Genomic DNA, 19,260 nt, shown 5'->3' with positions numbered 1-19,260 from the left:
AACGACACCATAATATTGGTGGAGGTGCGGATTCGACTTCGACGATCGCCCTTTAGGCCAGACGCTCGCGGTCAAGCATCGGATTCCTACTGGCGATGCTACGCCCATTCACCGACGACCATATCGAGTTTCTGTGACGGAACGCCGAGTAATTCAAAATGAAGTAAACAAAATGCTAGATAAACACATCATTGAGCCTTCTTCGAGTCCCTGGGCGTCACCTGTGGTGTTGGCTAAAAAAAGGACGGCACGTGGCGCTTCTGTGTAGACTACCGTCATTTGAACAAAATTACTAAGAAGGACGTCTACCCACTCCCACGTATCGACGACGCCCTTGACTGCCTTCATGGTTCCAGCTATTTCTCTTGTATTGATCTTCGCTCTGGATACTGGCAGATTGCTGTTGACGATATGGACAGAGAAAAAACCGCGTTCATAACACCTGATGGAATATACCAATTTAAAGTAATGCCGTTTGGATTATGCAATGCCCCTGCCACCTTTGAGCGTATGATGGACTCCTTGCTCCAGGGTTTTAAATGGTCCACGTGTCTCTGTTACCTTGACGACGTCATCGTCTTCTCGCCAAGGTTCGACACTCACCTTGAGCGCCTAACAACTATACTTGATGTATTTCGAAAGGCGAAGCTGCAACTCAACTCGTCCAAATGTCGTTTTGGCCGCCGCCAAATTACGGCTCTGGGCCCTCTCGTCGACGCTTCCGGAGTACAGCCTGATCCCGACAAAACTCGCGCTGTCCGCGACTTCCCGGTTCCGAAGACAGCCGCAGATGTTCGGAGTTTTGTTCGGCTATGCTCGTACTTTCGTCGTTTTGTTCAAGATTTTGCGACAATTGCTAGACCCCTCACTAATCTGTTGAAGAAAGGCATACAATTTTTGTGGGGTACTTCAGCAGCCACCGCCTTCTCTCGTCTCGTCACTCTTCTCACCTCACCACCCATTCTCGCCCACTTCGACCCTGATGCCCCTACAGAATTGCGTACAGATGCCAGCGGTCATGGCGTGGGTGCCGTCTTAGGCCAGCGTCAGCGTGGCCAGGATCGCGTTATTGCTTATGCAAGCCGTCTCCTATCACCATCGGAGCGCAACTATTCCATTACGGAAAGGGAATGCCTTGCTGTAGTCTGGGCAGTTGCGAAGTTCCGGCCTTACCTTTACGGTCGTCCTTTCTCCGTAGTCACTGACCATCATGCCCTCTGCTGGCTCTCATCGCTAAAAGATCCTACAGGCTGGCTTGGTCGATGGGCTTTGAGGCTACAAGAGTTTTCTTATTCCGTGGTCTACAAGTCTGGCCGCCTGCACCAAGACGCTGACAGCTTGAAAGCTTGTCAGACAGTGGGCGCGTCTGAATTGGGTGTCAGAGCCGCGTTGCATCGGCGAGGGCAGACTTGGCTCTTGTGAAACCGTCGGTGGCCTCTTCAGTCCACTGAAGCACTTCCGTACGCTTGTTTCCCAGCAGAGCGTCTAGGGGAGCCACAAAGTCATGTGCAATCGGGAACAAATTGGTGGTAGAAACTGACGAGCCCGAGAAACTTGCGAAGCTTGGTGAGCGCGGTCGGTCATGCAAAGTTTTCGATGACGGAATCCTGGAATAAAGATCCGACCACCCTTCCCCTAACTCCCCTCTCCTTTTCCTGTAAATAAAATGTTTTCATCATCATCGATGACGCGAATCTTGGATGGCAGTGGTCGAATACGAAATTTTGCGACATTTGAAAGTCTGCGGAAAGCATCGAGAAATACAGCTTGTGCAGTAAAAGCTGCGCTGGGACCAAAAAATATGTTTGATATTGTTCCACGCTGGCGAGACAATTCAGACTGTCATCCGAGGATATGGCTTCTGTTAGAAGTTTCGCCATTAATGCATGGGCACTTTCACGATTGTAGAGCAACATGCGCTGGGAACAATCTCATTGTTAGGACCTCTCTTGTAGTTAGCTTATCGTATGCATGAGAATTAACATACTGAGTTTGTCCACGTGTGCTGACTCGTTGACTCATCACTCACATAATAGTTGACTAGCGAGTCGGTGGCCTACTTTTCAGATTGAAGGGTGAGGATGTTTGTGTCAGCGCCATGTTTCCACTTCATCGCTATATGCTCATCATCATGCCACATCTTGTTCTGGGCGGTCTTGCGGCTGTCTAAAAAAATAAAATATTAGTATGCATCCCCCTCACAGTGTACATAGAGATATTGGCTATATTTCTTTCGAAATATGGATTGCATGATTGATCAGATTGGTGTTATCCATTATTCCAGAATTCTTTTCTTGTTAACGTCTTCGAATCTATTAAAATAGAGTCTTTGTTAAGACGTACTCTCCAAGATGAGGATTATCTTGACACTCTGTTGACCACTCATATCTCCAGGCAGACCGCCGAAATATCCCGTTGGAAAGGGGAAGCGTCCAAGCTCGTCGTTTTCGGGTGTCCCTCCTCACTATACAATTTATCGAGACTGATGATTCTTACTCGCTGTGATGGGGCAATAATGGTGCATTCAGTATGAAACTACCGATCAAGCCAGACCACAATGAAGGAACGACAGTACGTGTGACACAAATTTGCTCTTTTGGTAGATAAATAATGCCAGGGTCGTGTCAAGTGTGCAGCAGTGACACAGATAACTAGAAATGAAGACAAAAACTACACTCTGAGGATAGCATCTGCCTCGCTTGCTCATTCTCTTTCGTGATCCCGAAGAACTGCGCCTCGCGACCCTTCGCCTAGAGACATCAGCTGAACTTTTCCTCAAATGCTTCCGACCGATTATTGCGCTCCCGCGACGAAGATGAAAAAGTACGTCAACTAGGACGTATGCCCAGAGTTTCTGCTTTCTCACGGCTAATAGTCCGAAGAAAGAGGAAAGGCTAGTGTCAAATAAAACTGAAAAAGGAATGGTAATGAAGATTTGAAAAGAGAAGAAAGATGTAGGGTGAGGAAAAAGAACGGTAAGGACGACTTTACGCAGAATATTTGCCCTGCCAGCAAGGTATCTAAGCTTAAAGCTCCTGCTAGAATATAAAAGCAATCATTTTTCCAACCAGAGGATGATTAGAGCCGAAGTGAACAAAAGCACGATCCCAACTCTGCAGAAGAGTACTTTATTTGAGATTATATAAGAAATTATGGTCCACGGGAAGGAAGAAGGTTGATCGCTGGAGGACAGCTGGTACGATGAATAAAAAAATTTCGTTTCCGTAAAAAATTACCCTAAGACATTTTGGAAACAGCCGTCCAAACAGTGTAGAGATGCTCTCCATGTGGAAAACGTAGTGAGTTCAGGGTGACCTTTGACGCAAATCTCACTTTAGGGGCAAGCCGCCAGGTTGTCGGTATATGCAAATAATGAGCGCCGAATAAATATTAATGTGGACAGCTGCCTGTGTTGAATTCATGCAACCAATGAACTGAGAATATGTTCTCGAATTTGCATGAATATAAATTTCTCAATACGTCATGAAGCTTCAGCACTCTCTAAGCTAGAAATATATTGGAAATATATAGAGCGCAGCACAAGCATCAAGATTGCGCGGCGGAACGCGACGGCAGTGTCCTGATAAGTAAGCTTCAGGTGCGTTGCGATAACCCAGATAAGAGTGCTTTGTGATTTTGATTGTTGCTTTGTTATGTTTACAATGCTGGCGTAAATAAAAACCCCAACGCTTGAGAAGTGGAGCTTCTTCTCAAAATGAATGCAAGCAAGTTAGGTAGCGCAATAGAACCTCAATGCAAGTTTGAATGGTGGTGCGTCTAGCTCTTAAGATAGAACAGGAACCCGCGGCAGAGTAAGGTGAGAATGCAGCCGCCCGCCGCCCTAAATGCGAAGTTCTAGAGATTATTCTACGAGAAGTAGATGTGATTAGATTATTACCCAGACGTGGAGGCCAGATCACCCACGCGGCAAAAGTAGGAAATTGCAATATAGCACTAATTTTGCTGAAATGAAGAGGCGATGCTCCTAAATTGGCGAAGAAATAGCGGCAATGCGAGGCTACGCTATTAAGACGAACGTGAAAAAAGTAAGGATAGCACGTATCCGATACCAGAAACTTGCATTGAAACGGTGCAATTGTCAATCTGTAACGTTGGTTTCTCCGCAGTGATCTAGGAGATAATTTATTCAATTATTAGGCACCAGCTGAAGCATATACATACTAAGAAAAAGCTTGCACGCTGCCACAATTGTAGTACCAAGAATTATAACGCAAACATCTATCTCAGGAAACTGAAGGTTCGGCACTATCCGGGTAGTGCACTATCGCCACCATTTCTTTTAATTCCTTTCGCATTTGATTAAATTTCGGGCTTCACGTCGTGAGAAATTTCGCACTAACGTGCACTAAGTCATGGATCAAGGCAGTTTCAGCAACTTGATGTAACACGCAACAGTGCTTTATTAGCTGCGGGTCGTAGTACCCTTCTCTAACACATGCTATACTGTAACATTTGAATGGCTATACCACATTAGAATGGGTGACTAACCTGTGTGCAGAAGCTGTTTTCGCTCTCTGCAGATGTGATAAGAGTATCGAAGACTTCCTTTATCACTCTTATAGCTCCTGTAGGGAAAGGCAGATAGAGAGAAGAAAGGAAGGAGGTGAACCAAGTGTAAGTCTTCGGTTTTCTACCCTGCACGAGGGTTGGTTAACTAGAAACAGGCGAGAGAAAGAACAAAACAAAACGACTACAGTTGTTCATTCAGACCGGTAGATCATAAAAGAACACATCGATACTTAAGCAGTCTTCGGATTTATAGAGTCATGTCTATGTTGAACGATTGCTTTCTTCCGACAGAGGAAGAAACTTGTGGAGCACAGCGGTCAGCGAGCGTCTTTGGGCGCGATACTCTAGCTTCCCTAAACAAAGCTGTTCCATGTGCCGTGCGTAGAATGTAGGATCACCCGTTTACCATAGCTGAGATCCTGCGATCTCCAGTTTACCCATTATATGCCATGACAACAATTTTAGCAGCACTTTATAGACACGCAGGTTGTTGTTCGAAACTCCTCTTCTCTCTCTCTCTCTTTCGCTCACTAAGGTGCATCCAACAAACTGTTATGAGCTCCCTGCCTTTCCCTTGCCCCATCTCACTCTTTTTATCTCATCTGCGCAAAACGCTTTTTGGAATACTCGATAACCATGCATACAAACGTCCCGATGTCAACGATTTTTTAAATTCGCAATTTCACCCTGACAGCATAGCATGTGCGATGGCACGATAAAGAGTTTGAATGAAACATCCTGGCGTGATGTTGCACTCAAGGCAAGGTGCTGCTGGGCAGAAGTAACAGCGCCCCGGCAGACACCAGGCGTTCAACAACGCTGACCTTGTGATACATTCCGCCAGTGGCGTTGCAGCTGTAACACAGAGATGATGCAAGAGATGGCAATGACGGGAACCAGTCGGTGTTAGTCAGTGCCCAGTGAAATCTTAATGTAAACTTGACGTTTACTCTCTCTTCCGCTTAGACCGTTTGGGGCATAGAATAGCTCAGCAGGAATGCTAGTGTGGTTTTTGTGGGCGTTCGCAGAATGCTCATGACAGCAGCTAAAGGCTTGTAGCGCCCACCAACGCCGCAGCGCGGAGCGCTTTGGTCAGCGCTCTCAGCCGGTGCCTTGGCGCCGGCTGTCGAAGTGAAAAAAAAAGTTGTCGCAGTTTCACCTGAAAGGTGAAGCATCAATTGCGATAGCAAACTTGTAGAGAGCTATACGGAGTAATGATATTAGCTTTATCAGCTGTATAAACTTGGACATGCAGCAGCATCGGCAACACGCAGAACTGTTGTCGACGCCATCCGCGTTTTGCCCGCGTTCGCTCAAAATGCGTGCGGCGTTGGTGACTGTTGCCGGATCCTCTGATATAAACAGGCACTGCGTGCCGCAGCTAAACGTCGCCTCCCTTCCCTCCCCCTCCCCCACGGCCTCTCGCTCGTCGGAAGAAGGCGCGTTTGCTCTACATACATGGTGATTGTGAAGGAGAACAGAGACGCCTACTTCTGCAGCCCTTAAGCGAGCACGGCGCAGAACGCGCGTTTGTTCTCCGCCGTGCGTTCACTCCCCGTGAAAGACGCGCCCCTCGCGCCCTTTCACTCGCACATACAGCGTTCGGCGCGCGGCGACGATTTCTTCTCCAAATGACGTCATACGGAACCTCACGGCGACGGCGACGGCGACGCCGACGGCAGAAATCTGCTTTTGAGTGTCCATATAATTGCTATCGCAATAAAAAAAAGAAGAAAGAAGCGCAGCGCGTGCTTGGGGCGCAAGCTCGGCACTTTATACATCTAAATTATTCTTGGAACCGACAGTGGTGTACTAACCGGCAATTCGAAATAACATTTGCAAGGCTGCGTTGCCGTATTCCACAACTAAATTTTTATTTACACAGATGTGGTCTGGCGGCATCTCCATTATGCTACCTCTGCAATGAACCAGAATCCATCGATCACTTTTTATTATCGTGTCGGAGGTTTTCTAATCATCGACAACGATGTTTGGAAATCCCACTTCGCAATCTAGGACTGCCATTAAGCAGTTCAGTTATACTCTCACTTGGAGCCACGGTGTTAGGATATAGCCACGGTAATGTTTGCCGAGCAATTTATAATTTTCTTTGTGATACAAAAAGATTGCCTCATTAATTTTTCCTATTTTTCCACGATTGATTTATTTATCCTTCAATAAATTATAGATTTAACATATTCAGAAAGTAATGTCACAAAATCACAATTATATTATTATTAATATGATTATTCAAAATTTACGTCTATCCTTTACCGTATTTAATTTCTAATTAAATTCATATTACTAATCTTATCTTGGCAAAGCTGACTAACTTATTATAGACTACTTAATTCCTTTATTATTGTTTCGTTTCCCATCTTAAATTATTCACTTGTTTTCCTTTAATTTTTATTACTCATTTATTTCAAAACAAACTTATCTTAAATTTTGATAACAATACCACCCGGTTCGTGGCCTATCCCCCACAGTGGGTTGTGCTATTGATTGGGGCATCATCATCATCATCATCAGCTCGGCACGCGCAGTGTCGTTCTCGAAGCCATGCACGCTGGTCATCGCAGCAGCCGCTCCGCTAGCCGCCTTTGCCCTTCTGAGTAGGGAACGACGGCACGGCTCGTACAGCCGCCGTCACGTCCCTCCTACAGGCTGAACGCTGTGCCTGGCTTAATCACCAAGGCGATTCAGTGAAGTGTTGCTGTGTCCACTTCGCTTTGGGCCTGTATAACGTTTTGGGCTGCGCCCGAGGAATTTTCACCAATCATCGAGGACTAATGGCACATTTACAATAAAAAGAGATTAGAATCAATAGCAAACATTTATTCCCTGCGAAGTTCTGCTTGAGCGCTGTGTCGGCGTGTATCAAACGCAGCCATATAATTGACGTTACAATTCCTGAAACGTACCTTGCTTCTATTACCGTGACATGTCTGGGATTACGCCAATCAAATGTGTAATACGAGCCGTGCAACGCTGCAAAAAGTGCTTAGAAAAGAGTGTCGTTTGTCATCGAACCGTCCTGATATGTACCAATGTGTAGTAAGTGTACACGTATGCTTAAAGGAGAGTAATATTTTAGGCTATATAGAAACGAAAGGACGAACTAAATTTAAACGTTTCCCTTAGCGACAATGCATATTGTATTGCACGGTCTCGCGGTTGACCTAAATGTTAAGACAAAAATATAAGGAAAGAAAAAGGAGCACATAGCTGTGACAATACGTGCACTACATGGCTGCGACGCTCCTCCTCGCTTGACTGTAGTACATGTACATTTTTCTGCGTAAGCGAAAATATTTACAGACAATGTAACTGTAATGTTCTATCCTCTTGGCGCCATGTAAGCCCTCTTCACACATCCTAACAAAGATAAAGAAACAAAAAATATATTTCGTGCTAATTCGTAGCGACGTATATATTTGCTGCACTCATGTCCCACGGGACACTTCGGAGGCGTTCGCTGTTATGGACTGGCTGAACAATATCGTCAAAAAGAGGCGCTACTGCGAGCTTATTTTCGCTCTCGCATTATGTCACGGCATATTTCTCAGGCTCGCAATGTGTGACCGGGGCTCTGCTGTATTCCAGGACCTCCTTGATGTAAGTAATTTTATTTGATATGCTTAGTTCAGCGCGCTATTCGTATGTGTAGTAAGTGTAGTGACAGACATACCAAACAAATGCTTAATTGAAACGTTTGGCATTCAATATTTCTTAGAAAAGATTTTGCCATGGCGTGCTGCCTTACTCTCAAGGTTGCGATGTTACCGACGCGTGAAATGGTGCGTAGTGCAAAAGATTTTGTAAAAAGAAAATAAAGAGACAAAAGAGATGAGATACGCGATTGCGGTTGCTGAATTGCAAAAAGAGGGGCCAGAAAAAAAGAATGCTACAAAAGCATCCGTTCTGAAAAGCGTATTTCTCGTGGTATTCACTCAAATATTTCCCAGACCCATTAACTTTGTCCACCCGTATTACCCTTTATCAGCAATCGCACTTGCATTAGAAATACGTGCTCCCACCATCACCGCCGCGGAAGAATCAGAAAGAGCAACGGGCAGCAGAAATTTCGCTGCTAATTTTCATTGAACATTGTGTGTAATAAATGAAAGAAACAAGGGCTACTTGGCATTTTGGAAATCAAATATCAATGTGGCGGATGCTGCTTACCATGGAAAAATATCTAATGCTTGTTGAGATAGGCTCAACGTTAGGCACAATCCTAGCGCAAGATTCAAATATATTTGGAAGAAGGCTGAGGAATTAAGACAGTGAGCTTGAAAAAAAGGTGGTCGCTGGTGTGGTGCCGCCCGTGAATTCACTTTTGCCAGAACAGGGTCTTGTATGGAGCACATTGTCTTACGTTCCACAGTAACTAGGGGATACTCAAACGCTCCCTGTAAAAGAACATCACCTGTAAGGTTAATGCCCTTCGACATAGCTGGTGCTGCAAGTCAGCTCAAACAATGAGCATATGCAGGGTCTGCCGTTTTTCGATAATCGGGACCCTAGGAACAGGCAGACAGTTATCATGCTATACTGCTACCCCGCTGCATGCGTCGAGACAAAAACTGGGATGTCCATTGTCTGCAGGAATACATGAAGAAAGTGCTCGTGATCAGTTACAATGGTAAAATTTATTCTGTAATAGCACTAGCGAAAATGAAGACCACCAAAGGCAATGTCTAACGCCTCGCAATCTATCTGGGGGTTGTTGCGGAACGCCGACCACATATAGGTAGCGCGGCGGGAAAAGACGGAGCCGCGAGACACCCACCGCGAGAAATAGCGAGAAACGAACACAAAAGGTAACATGATGATGATAAAGGTGCGCGCACTTCTTGGCTCCAGCCGCGTAAGGCAGCAGCCCACGATCCATTCTTTTTTCTTTGTCGTCTGATAATCTCGAACAAGAGTAATTTCACTGTCCTTGTTAGCACTCTAGATGCATGCGCTGCGGGTTGCTTTCTGCTGTCACTGTCACAGTGCACAGTGGACTAACACTTCTCCGACACCAAATGATGATTCATGGCACAATACCGCTAAGGTTGCGTTGGCGTTTAAAATTCTCTAGCATAGATTCGGGTTAAACAGCCACTTTAAGCTTCTGAAAGCTCAGTGCTGTTCCTCGCGACATTTCCACGTGGCTTGATGTGACGTAAGCCACAAAAGCCTTTCGCGATATCTGAGCAACCCTTCAGCATACTATTACGATTCACTTTGAGCGGCCATGAACTGAATGAATGCCAAACGCATTGGACATGCGTACCGAACCGTCACGCTCGTCAACATGAACAGACATGTCCGTCGTGTCTGTGCGAGGTTCGTACGCGCGGAATATGCCAAACCAGCCCATTCCTGCTCCGGTCGCCCAATCCCGCCACTTTGTCTGGTTTGCTGTGACCTGTCCTATCAAGGCCTTCTGCCGCCGGGGCCCCAGAGAAGGAGATAGCCCGGATGTTGGAGGGTATTAGAAAGCCAGCAAGCCGCCACGTGGGAAGCACGTTTTCTCTGCCCTCGCATGCAAGAGCACGCACGCTGAAAGTTCATTGTATTTTTACTTTGGAGCACACCGCTCACCGCTTTGTTTTAAGCGTGAAGAACTTTAGGGGCCCGGAATGTCGTCTCTCGTCGGTGGGTGCCACGCACAACGCAAGATATGACCGCAAAAAACTCTCACTCTAAAGCCGCGCAAAAATAAAATTCTCGTCGGGCTGTGAATTTGAACCACCAAACTCCGGGTTGCGAGACCACCACGCTAACCGATCCAGACACTGTCTTTCTTTTTTTTTTATTGCATGAAATTCTTAATAGTTTTATGCGAAGATTAGTTTCGTTACATTTATGCGCACATGAAAAACAAGTGCACACACGCTAGGTCGTCCAATAAAAGTTCAAAAATCGGGCAAACAAACACAAGCGTCCAGATACGTAATCCACTCAGGAACGGGATCAAAGGTTGCAACCACACTACGCACTTGGGCAGCCTCTTCTCGAAAGACAGACCTTGTCGAGCGTGGTGCCTCAGCATGTCTGTCGATGATTCGGCTTCTCCGGAATGAATACAGTCCTAATAACATAAACAAGCTATATGGTGCATTTTTGATTGTCTTTTTGAAAGGAAGGAACCGGATACCGTAAGGTGTGAGAGGAAATTATTTTTTCATAGCTCTTTGTAAAATGTCACAAAAATAAAATGCATAACGACAAAGAATAAAACAATGTTCTTTTGTCTCAGGTTGGTTGCAAAGTCTAAAATTTTTATCCGAGGGTACATATATTCCTTTTTCATCAAGCCATGTTTTACCTGGCAGGGTGGAAGTGTGCAGCTTACAGAAAAATGCTTTCGCTGCTGGCGTTAAACACATTCTATGGACACGACAAAGAGCATGACCAAATAGTGAAGGATACGGCTTCCGATGCATGGGTGCAGAGAAAATGTTATTTACAAGTGCTATATTTATCGACGTTTGATCAACGCTAAATAAATATTCTAACGTGAATATAGCCTTTAAAAATAAAATAAAATAGTATCCACGAGTTATTTTAGGAAGCACCATAACGGCGGTTCTTGAGCAGAGATTGTCATGACAAAATAAAAAGGGAGGTGTGAAGCAAGACGTGTCCTATTAACTGCAAGAAGGAAAGGATGCGGGCGTTTTTAAGATAAGACAATCCCATGACCAGCTGTCTCGCCAACAAATGCACAAGACTGATACTTCCCTTCTCAAGTGGAAGAAAAAAATTTTCCCTTCTCATCGCTTCCCATAATGAACGCCAAATAAAACATGCAAATATTCTATGAAATGCCTGAACATGGATGCGAGAGCAGTGTAAGACCTGCAGAACATAAAGAAGCTTAGAAACCAAAAATATATTGCACGCCTTACCTCTTGCGAAAATGTAGAAGTCACGTCCCTGCCACGTTGTTACCTTTCGATGGATATTGGTTATCGCGGATGTCCAATGACGTCCACTATTACGGAAGTTATCGAGAGGCACACCAAGATATCGCAGCGAAGACTGATTCCAATGAATATTTGAGAACACATAGGGAACTTAGAGCCCACATGCCTAGCCAAAACCCCCTACTTTTAACAAAATTTGCACTAGCTCCTGCCGTTTCACAGAAACGCAAGGTAGTGTTTATTGTCTCAGTAATACTGGGCTTATTGACGCAAAAGAAGGCACTTTCATACGCATAACCTAGAATTTTAATATCTTCATCTGCATACCTGTATTTTTTAATGCTTGAGTTATAAAGCACGCCTAAGCAATGAGGTTGCAAGTATATTGCGAAAAGTAAAGGCGAGAGCGGACAACCCTGACGGACGGATGAGTGCACCTGTATTACATCTGAGAGGCTACGGTTCAGGATCGAATTTGTAGTGCACTCTTTATAACAAAATGCTATACCATTATATAATGCATCACCTAACTGCAGATGTCGTAGTAATTGGACCAAAAAACTGTGCTGAACCTTATCAAAGGCTTTGGCGAGGTCAATCTGAAGAAGAGCTGCTTGATCCATGCTACCTTCTAAGCACTCAAGGACTGAATGTGCGATATGAATATTTGTTTGTATAGAGCGTCCTCGAATTCCGCATGTTTGATGGTCACCTACTAATTTAGCAAAGATTGTCTGCAACCTATTTGTAAGTATTTTTGCAAATATTTTACAATCGATGTTACATGATGATATTGGCCTATATCCGTTTACTCTCTTTATTACTTCACTATCAGTGCTCTGTGTTTGTGCCATAGTGGGTTTCCCTGAGGTGTGCTAAGATAGTGCTGTGTTTAATGTTGTCGAAAGCTCCCTTCAGATGTAAGGCCAGGACAACCTTGTCGTTGTGAGGGTGTTTCATCGGTTGTAGTATGTCATGATTGAGTTGTAATAATATGTCTTGTGCCGACTTGTGTGGGCGGAAGCCGAACATGGTGTCTGCAAAAGTGTTATGATTTTCGAAATATTCGGACAGCCTACCTCGCACCATCGCCTCCATTAGTTTACCCAACACGATGTGAGCGAGATAGGCGTCAGGTGGTCCGCATTAATTTCCTTCCCTGTTTTAGCAATGATGTTTGAAAACAAATGAAAACAATTGATGTTTTCCAATCGAGGGGGACGGGAGTTTCCCCTTTCCATATCGCAATAATCTAATTAAGAAGGGCTTCATACGCGCGATCGGGGAGGTGGGCCAGCAGTTTCGCTGTGACCTTATCCCGACCGGGCGCAGTGCCTCTCTTCATTTTGGCTAAGGCCGCCTTGAGGTGGTAGAGTAGGAATGGCTGATCCATCTCCGGATTATCTCTGCCTGCATAGAGATATTCATGACCTCGAGGGTCCTGTCTGGTATAGAGATACTTGTCACTTAAGGTCTCTGCCGGCTGTGTTGCTGTGCCCTGGAAATTATGCAAAGCGCGTTGTGTTTCCATGTTTCCCCTCGTGATTGAGCGGGATCGATCAAGCTGCGGAAGAGGTTGCACTTATTCTTCCCCGACGTCTGTCGGGCTAGTTGGAATCAGCTAACTGAGAGGCATACTCGGCAGCCTGCTGAGTCAGATCTGTTATACGTCTTTTCAGCGTTGCGTTTTTGTCGTTTCAATAGTTTCGTGAGACGGCGACGAGCTTCCCAGAGATGGAGTAAATGATTATCCACCGCTGGGGGCAGTCCTCCGTTGTCTGTATACACAAGTCTCGTGTTTATTTAGTGTTGTCATGAGATTTAGGGCCCAAGAGCTGTAGCCATCTTCAAGAGGACTGGTCTACGGCTGGGACTTACGGAAAGCAGTCCAGTCCGGCCATTTGGCCTGAGTTAGTGGTCTTTTTAGGGGCTGCGTATGAATCAAAGTATTGAGGATGCAGTGATCGCTTCCTGGCGTGTCTTCGGTGTTGTACCACTCAACGCGTTGTATGTGTTTGGAAAGCGTGAGATCAGGACAAGTGTCCCGTGTCACGGAGTTTCCTACACGTGTTGGCTGTGCTGGGTTGGCCTGGAGTGTTATGCCTAGCGTGTAGGCGAGCTCCGCTAGCTTCCTACCGCGCTCCTCCTCCTTTTTGTAAGCCCCATACCTTACTGGGAGCATTGAAGTCGCCCACAATGAGTAAAGGGTCTCGACCCGCTATCTTCAGTGCCCGGATGAAGATGTCCGCAAGAGTTATGTATTTTAGCTTGGGCGGGCAATATATGTTAAGGATATGTACTTGTGGGTTAGAGCGTCGCAGGGGTAACACTGCGACCATGGTGTACGAATATGTTTATTGTAGGTCGAGGTCTACCTCTTGTGCTGTGAGCGCTTTGTGTTCAAGCATGCAAGTAGATGGATCTCGCTGAAATCTATTGTACCGTGAAATTTTAGCTGAGGACCCGGGTTCCTGCAGAGCCACGATGGATGTTAGACATTACGATATTTCTAAGTAGAGAAAAAAATAAGCACGCTTAGCAGGATTCTTGAAGCCTCTACAATTCCACTGTACGATTGACAGTGGTTCCCGTCTTGATTTAGATTGCCTTCGTCTAGTTCACTGCGCCATGATTAGCACTAGTAGAAGCTGGCTGGCTCCCCGCTGCCTGAAGGGCAGTAACGAGCGGGACGGCTTCGATATCATGCTCATCAATATTGCAGCAAACTTTGTAGGGGCGGCCCAGCTGCTTTACGGGTCCAGCCCGCCTAAACAATTTTGGGCTAGCCTGAATCTAGGACTTTATGCTTTGGGTCACCGCAGCGGTGATTTGCTGAGTGAGCGTAGTCACCAGCTGTTGCATTTCTGCCTGCATGATCTGAGCGATCATTGTTGGCAGCGGTGCCATCTGGTCGGCGACACTTTTCTCGAGAGCCGTCATGCGGCTTTCCAAGTTACAGCATAGGGGGCTATACGCGCGTACGTCACCGGTCCCATACCTGAGCACTATGAGACCGATTCGTCACCACTATCCAGCGTTCACCGAATAGGCGGCTCCGCCCTAACGTTTTGGAGTTCAATGGCTTTCTGTTATAGCTGTTCATTTTGAGTTCGAAGAAAGGCTATTTCCTTCTTCAGCTCAAGCTCTAGGGGCGAGGGGGAGGAAGAGGGGGTCGAGGCGATCTCCGTCCAGTAGCTCACCTTGGATGTTGTGGCCGCTTTGCTGTTGCCAAGTGGCGGGAAGTCCCCTTCCCGGAAAGCTGGTGTCTTAACACTTTGCCCGGAAGTCTCCCTGTTCTTATTCTCCTTAGAAAATTATGTCTTGTTTCTGGCGGAATTTTCCCTTGCAGTCTTGTTTCCGTTAGCAGGCCCGGAGGCTTTTCCGGACTTGCCCGATGACGCACCTCCGTTGTCGGAAGGCTTGCTCGTCTTGTTGCTGGGGCCCCCTTGTTGCTGGGTTCATGGGCATTGAAGTTGGCGGAACTTTCCCTTGCAGCCTGCTGAGCTGGAGAGATGCGCCTCCCCATAGACCATGTACGAAGGGGTACGCTCGTGTTCAACTAGGCCCTGCTCAGAGACGCCTACTCTTTGGCCACAATAGACACACCTTGCCACATCCGGATGCGGGCAATTGTCTATCCGGTGACCGGTGGTTCGACAGCGGTAGCAGGCTGGGACAGTTCTCTTATATTCTCTAACAACTGTGCATTCACAGTTGTAGTGTACGTAGCGGGCACTCTCCGGCCCACGAAAGTGAGCACCGCCACATTAGATGTTCCATGTTTTCGCATGAAGGCCAGCTCGCCCTCGCGCTACACCAACTTGCCTTTAGGTGATGTCGTTGTCTCGTCGCCTGCGCGGTTATGACGCCTCGACACACTTCTTCGTTGAGTTTTACGTGGCCCCGGCGGCGTGTGGCAGTGTGGCCAGTATCGAATGTCAGGCAGCAACGCAGCCTGCGTCAGAGACGCAAAGCTATGCCCATAGAGTCAGCAAGAATGCACAGCAGGACGCCAGCGTCGGTGATGAATCTCATCACTAGACTCGCGAACAACTTTCTGTGGCTATGAAGGGAAAGCTACAGGCACGTGGCTGGTGCACATGTGTTACCGCGCCAAGTAGTCCGACAGCGTTTGACAGTGCTCTTGGTTGCTCGGAACAATGGTGTAAGCTTGGAACAGATGCTTAATCGACGCAGCCTCCAAAGCAACGGTTTAAAAAAATTGTGGGGTTTTACGTGCCAAAACCACGATATGATTATGAGGCACGCCGCAGAGGGGGACTCCGGAAATTTGGACCACCTGGGGTTCTTTAACGTGCACCTAAATCTAAGTACACGGGTGTTTTCGCATTTCGCCTCCATCGAAATGCGGCCGCCGTGGCCGGGATTCGATCCCGCACCAAAACAACGGTTTCGCGTTTGCCCAGGCGCGCAAAAGAAACGCCGCAAAACAAGTCAACTTTTACACTCAGGGGAGGTGTTCTGTCTAATTTACCTGTTGCTGATAAGGTTTATGTTTTCTCTTCCCCAGCCTAAACTAACGTGGATTAAAACGCGGGACTCCTTTCAGGAGCGCTCTCGCTTCTGCGCGCTTTCGCCTCCGTAGCTTTCCCTTCATTGCCACAGAAAGTTGTGCGCGAGTATAGCGACTATCATGCGGCTTCTAGCATGATAGAAAGTTTCTCACATCGGAAGAGTCATAAAGACTAGCTTATATATGCTTTATAATAGTCCAACATATCGTCAACACGCGCGCGTGCACGCGGACGTTAGGTGACGCTGGAGAGAGAAGAGACCAATGTATATTCCGGTGCGTTACAGTGACTAATATAACCAGAGTCCGTCTACGCGTGCCCGCGCCGCTGACGTCGACATAGAAAACGCTCGATCTCTCACTTTAGTACCTCTCTTGACACTATCAAATTCTGCCCTATTGTGAAATTCTGGTGGTATGTGTGGTTTAAACCACACATATAATATCTGGAATACGGGTAGCGGCTATCCCGAAACGCATGTCATTATTATCTTGTTTAAATGTAAGAGATAATTGTTTCTTACATTTAACAAAATAATAACGACAGACGTGTTGACATAGCCACGTTTTCCCAGTACACGTATTAGGTTCGAGCGTAAAGATCAGAACAGATGATTATGAAAGGGATCTAAAGTGCTAAATCTGTCCAAGTGCGCCAATATTTTTCTTTAAGGGAAGTAGAAGGAACTCTTGGCTGTACGAGTGCAGCTCACTTTTAGCGTAGTTGTTACAAACATCTTGAACGAGTATAGAGTCTGACCTTCGTAATTAAAAGCTTTTCTTTTAAATACTGGCACATAATGTGCAAGTACCATCATATCGTTAAGAGGGACCTAGTAGTTTGAGACTACAGAATAATTCAGGCCACCTAGCTTTCTTTACCGTGCACTCAATGCACCAACTCATGGGCGCTTTTACATTTCACCCACATTGGTATACCGCCGCCGTGGCAGGGATAGAACCTGCCAGCTCGATCTCAGCAGCTCACTGTCATAGTCACACTGAGCTATGCCACCGCGCGTAATTAATGATTAAGCTTTACTGACACAACACAGCCACGAAGCATGCGTCTCAAATAACTACAAGCTTATTCTTCTTGATGTAGCCATAGCCATGCGAATCATTGAACAAACTTGTATTCCTATCCATAATAATCAGCTCTATATCTTTGTCGCTGGTTTTACCTTAATGGTTAAATCAGAGAGCCTTGTAGGATGGCAGCCATTTTCGTTAACTACCTTGAAACGGTAGTCTACTAATTGCAGCGTTATGGCCAGCTAGAATCGTCAAGTAAGCAGCATACCGTAATCCATCGCTGAATGTCAGATGTGCTGTACGGGTCGTGTACGTAAGCGATGGGAGCTTTATCGAAGCACTGTGAATAAATTATTGTATAGGCGAAGATAAGAACGCGCTTAACGTACGTACATTTCCTGTTGTGTGCTAGGGGTTTTGCCCTGACGGAAACGGTGACAGAGAGAAACTCCTTCGTCGTGTGCGCTTTCGGTAACAGTGTTTGTCAATGTGAAATCGCTAAAACGTGAACTCATTCTGGCCGGCGCCACGCTACGTATTTGCGACTAAAGGGAGTGTCGGAAGGCAGTAAAATAAAATAAAAGCAGGGCATTGCTGAATAGGTTTAATGACTTGCACCGCGAATTCTGTTGTTCCGTGCCGTTCTTTGCATGGCAATAAATGAACAACGTTGAGTAGTATCTGCATAGCGATACATCTTCTTCCACAGCGTCGTATGTAGTTGCGTAGCCTCCACCGGATCTACTAATGCAAATTGTACTGGTGTTATGTGAGCACAGACATAGTCCTGTTTGTTTGCTTGTTTGCACCACTGGTCTTGAGTTCTAATGCTACATCTTCTATACTGAGGTGAACTGACGTAACAATAAAGCGTTCTCTGCGTAGGCTACGAGCAGAGTAATGTGAGTACTTACTCTATTACGTTTTTCAGATGCTAAATACGACTAAAAAAATATACATATATGCGAGCACTGTTAGGATTGACAAGGACTTGGGAAAAGAAAACTATACGTATTACACCAAGGTGTACCTGAATGAGACCGACTATGACTTCAAGTTATTCGTGCCTGGTTTCAGCCGGTACGTATAATATTCAGACATCTTTACCATGAGGCTTGCTTTATATAGTTGAAACTTACTCGTGCGGATAAAAAATAGTATTTGATTGCTTCTTGCTAATATATCGCGAAATAAGGTTATGTATTAAGGTGATCACTCACATACATAAATACCGGCCGTATAACGGGAATTTCTATATTTCCGATTTATTAAACATCGAATTCCTTACCTTAATATTTTGATAGCGAGGAATTCTCTTACTACTGTGGACGTCGAATAGAGAAGCATACGCGTTAGTGTACTCTTTGTTTAAAGGTCTCCATTGCATTAGGCATGGATTTAGCCATACGCATCTCTCAATCTCGTGATATTGTCTTTCTGAATACACATGTAAATGACCATGTGCTGACAATAAAAGTCTGCGGAAAAACTAAAATTTCCAGAAAGCTAGCAACTTTCTTCCTCATTCTTTCTTAAGTAGCGTCTACGGGCGCGTCCTATTTGAGAGTATGCTCACACACTTGTCCATGGTATACCTCAGTTCATCAAGTTATCACTGAAAACGAAAAGTACCAACAAAGCTAGTGGGACCACCGCATGCATTCCTGCCGAGTTGAAGCGTCCACCCTAGTTACTCGAGTAAGGCCTGCTCTCTTGTATGGCGTGCCACCCACCTTGGAGTGCGAAAATCTTGAAAAAAAATGTTTGGCTATGTCATGCGCTTACCCACTTGCGGGTTCATTTTCGCACGTCGCTACTTGACAGCACTAGACAGCATTATGAGCATCCTATCCCGCGCTCGGCACCAAACCGCAACTTTGATCGCAGACTCCGACGACGAGTCAGCGACGGCTTAGGCCTAGGCCTGCATGTTAGGCCTAAACTGCGAGCGGCAAGCCGCTGTAAGAAATTCGCCCTTAAAATATTTGTACCAGTAGAGCACACGTGCACGGGCTGCAGTGACGGCCGCGTCTGTGTAGCGTATATAGTTGGGGTCTGCCGGCGATCAGCCGGCAACCACCCCAAACGCCTACCACGTTTGTGTGTGCGCGTACTGAACGGAATAGCGTAAACTCGCATGTGGGCGTAGACCAATACAGCTCCAAACAGATTTTTTCCCATTACAGTCTAAACTGACAGTGGCGAGAATAAAGGTCTCGTGTGCGGTATCTGCAC

The 19,260-nt window shown here is 46.0% G+C and overlaps 1 protein-coding gene across 2 annotated transcripts in view; it reads left to right on the top strand.

Moving 5' to 3' along the window:
* The first annotated feature begins 7,982 nt into the window (after window positions 1-7,982).
* LOC119462222 (uncharacterized) overlaps window positions 7,983-19,260 on the top strand; it is a 48,238-nt gene continuing 36,960 nt past the window's right edge. For both annotated transcript variants that reach the window (XM_049672828.1, XM_037723570.2), the window contains exons 1-2: window positions 7,983-8,148; window positions 17,957-18,105. In XM_049672828.1, the coding sequence (XP_049528785.1) occupies window positions 8,014-8,148; window positions 17,957-18,105 (284 nt within the window). In that variant the 5' untranslated portion in view covers window positions 7,983-8,013. The remainder of the gene's footprint in view (window positions 8,149-17,956; window positions 18,106-19,260) is intronic.

The sequence above is a fragment of the Dermacentor silvarum genome, chromosome 8 (genome assembly GCF_013339745.2).
Source record: "Dermacentor silvarum isolate Dsil-2018 chromosome 8, BIME_Dsil_1.4, whole genome shotgun sequence".
NCBI lineage: Eukaryota > Metazoa > Arthropoda > Arachnida > Ixodida > Ixodidae > Dermacentor > Dermacentor silvarum.
This window is presented reverse-complemented; position numbering and strand designations above follow the sequence as displayed.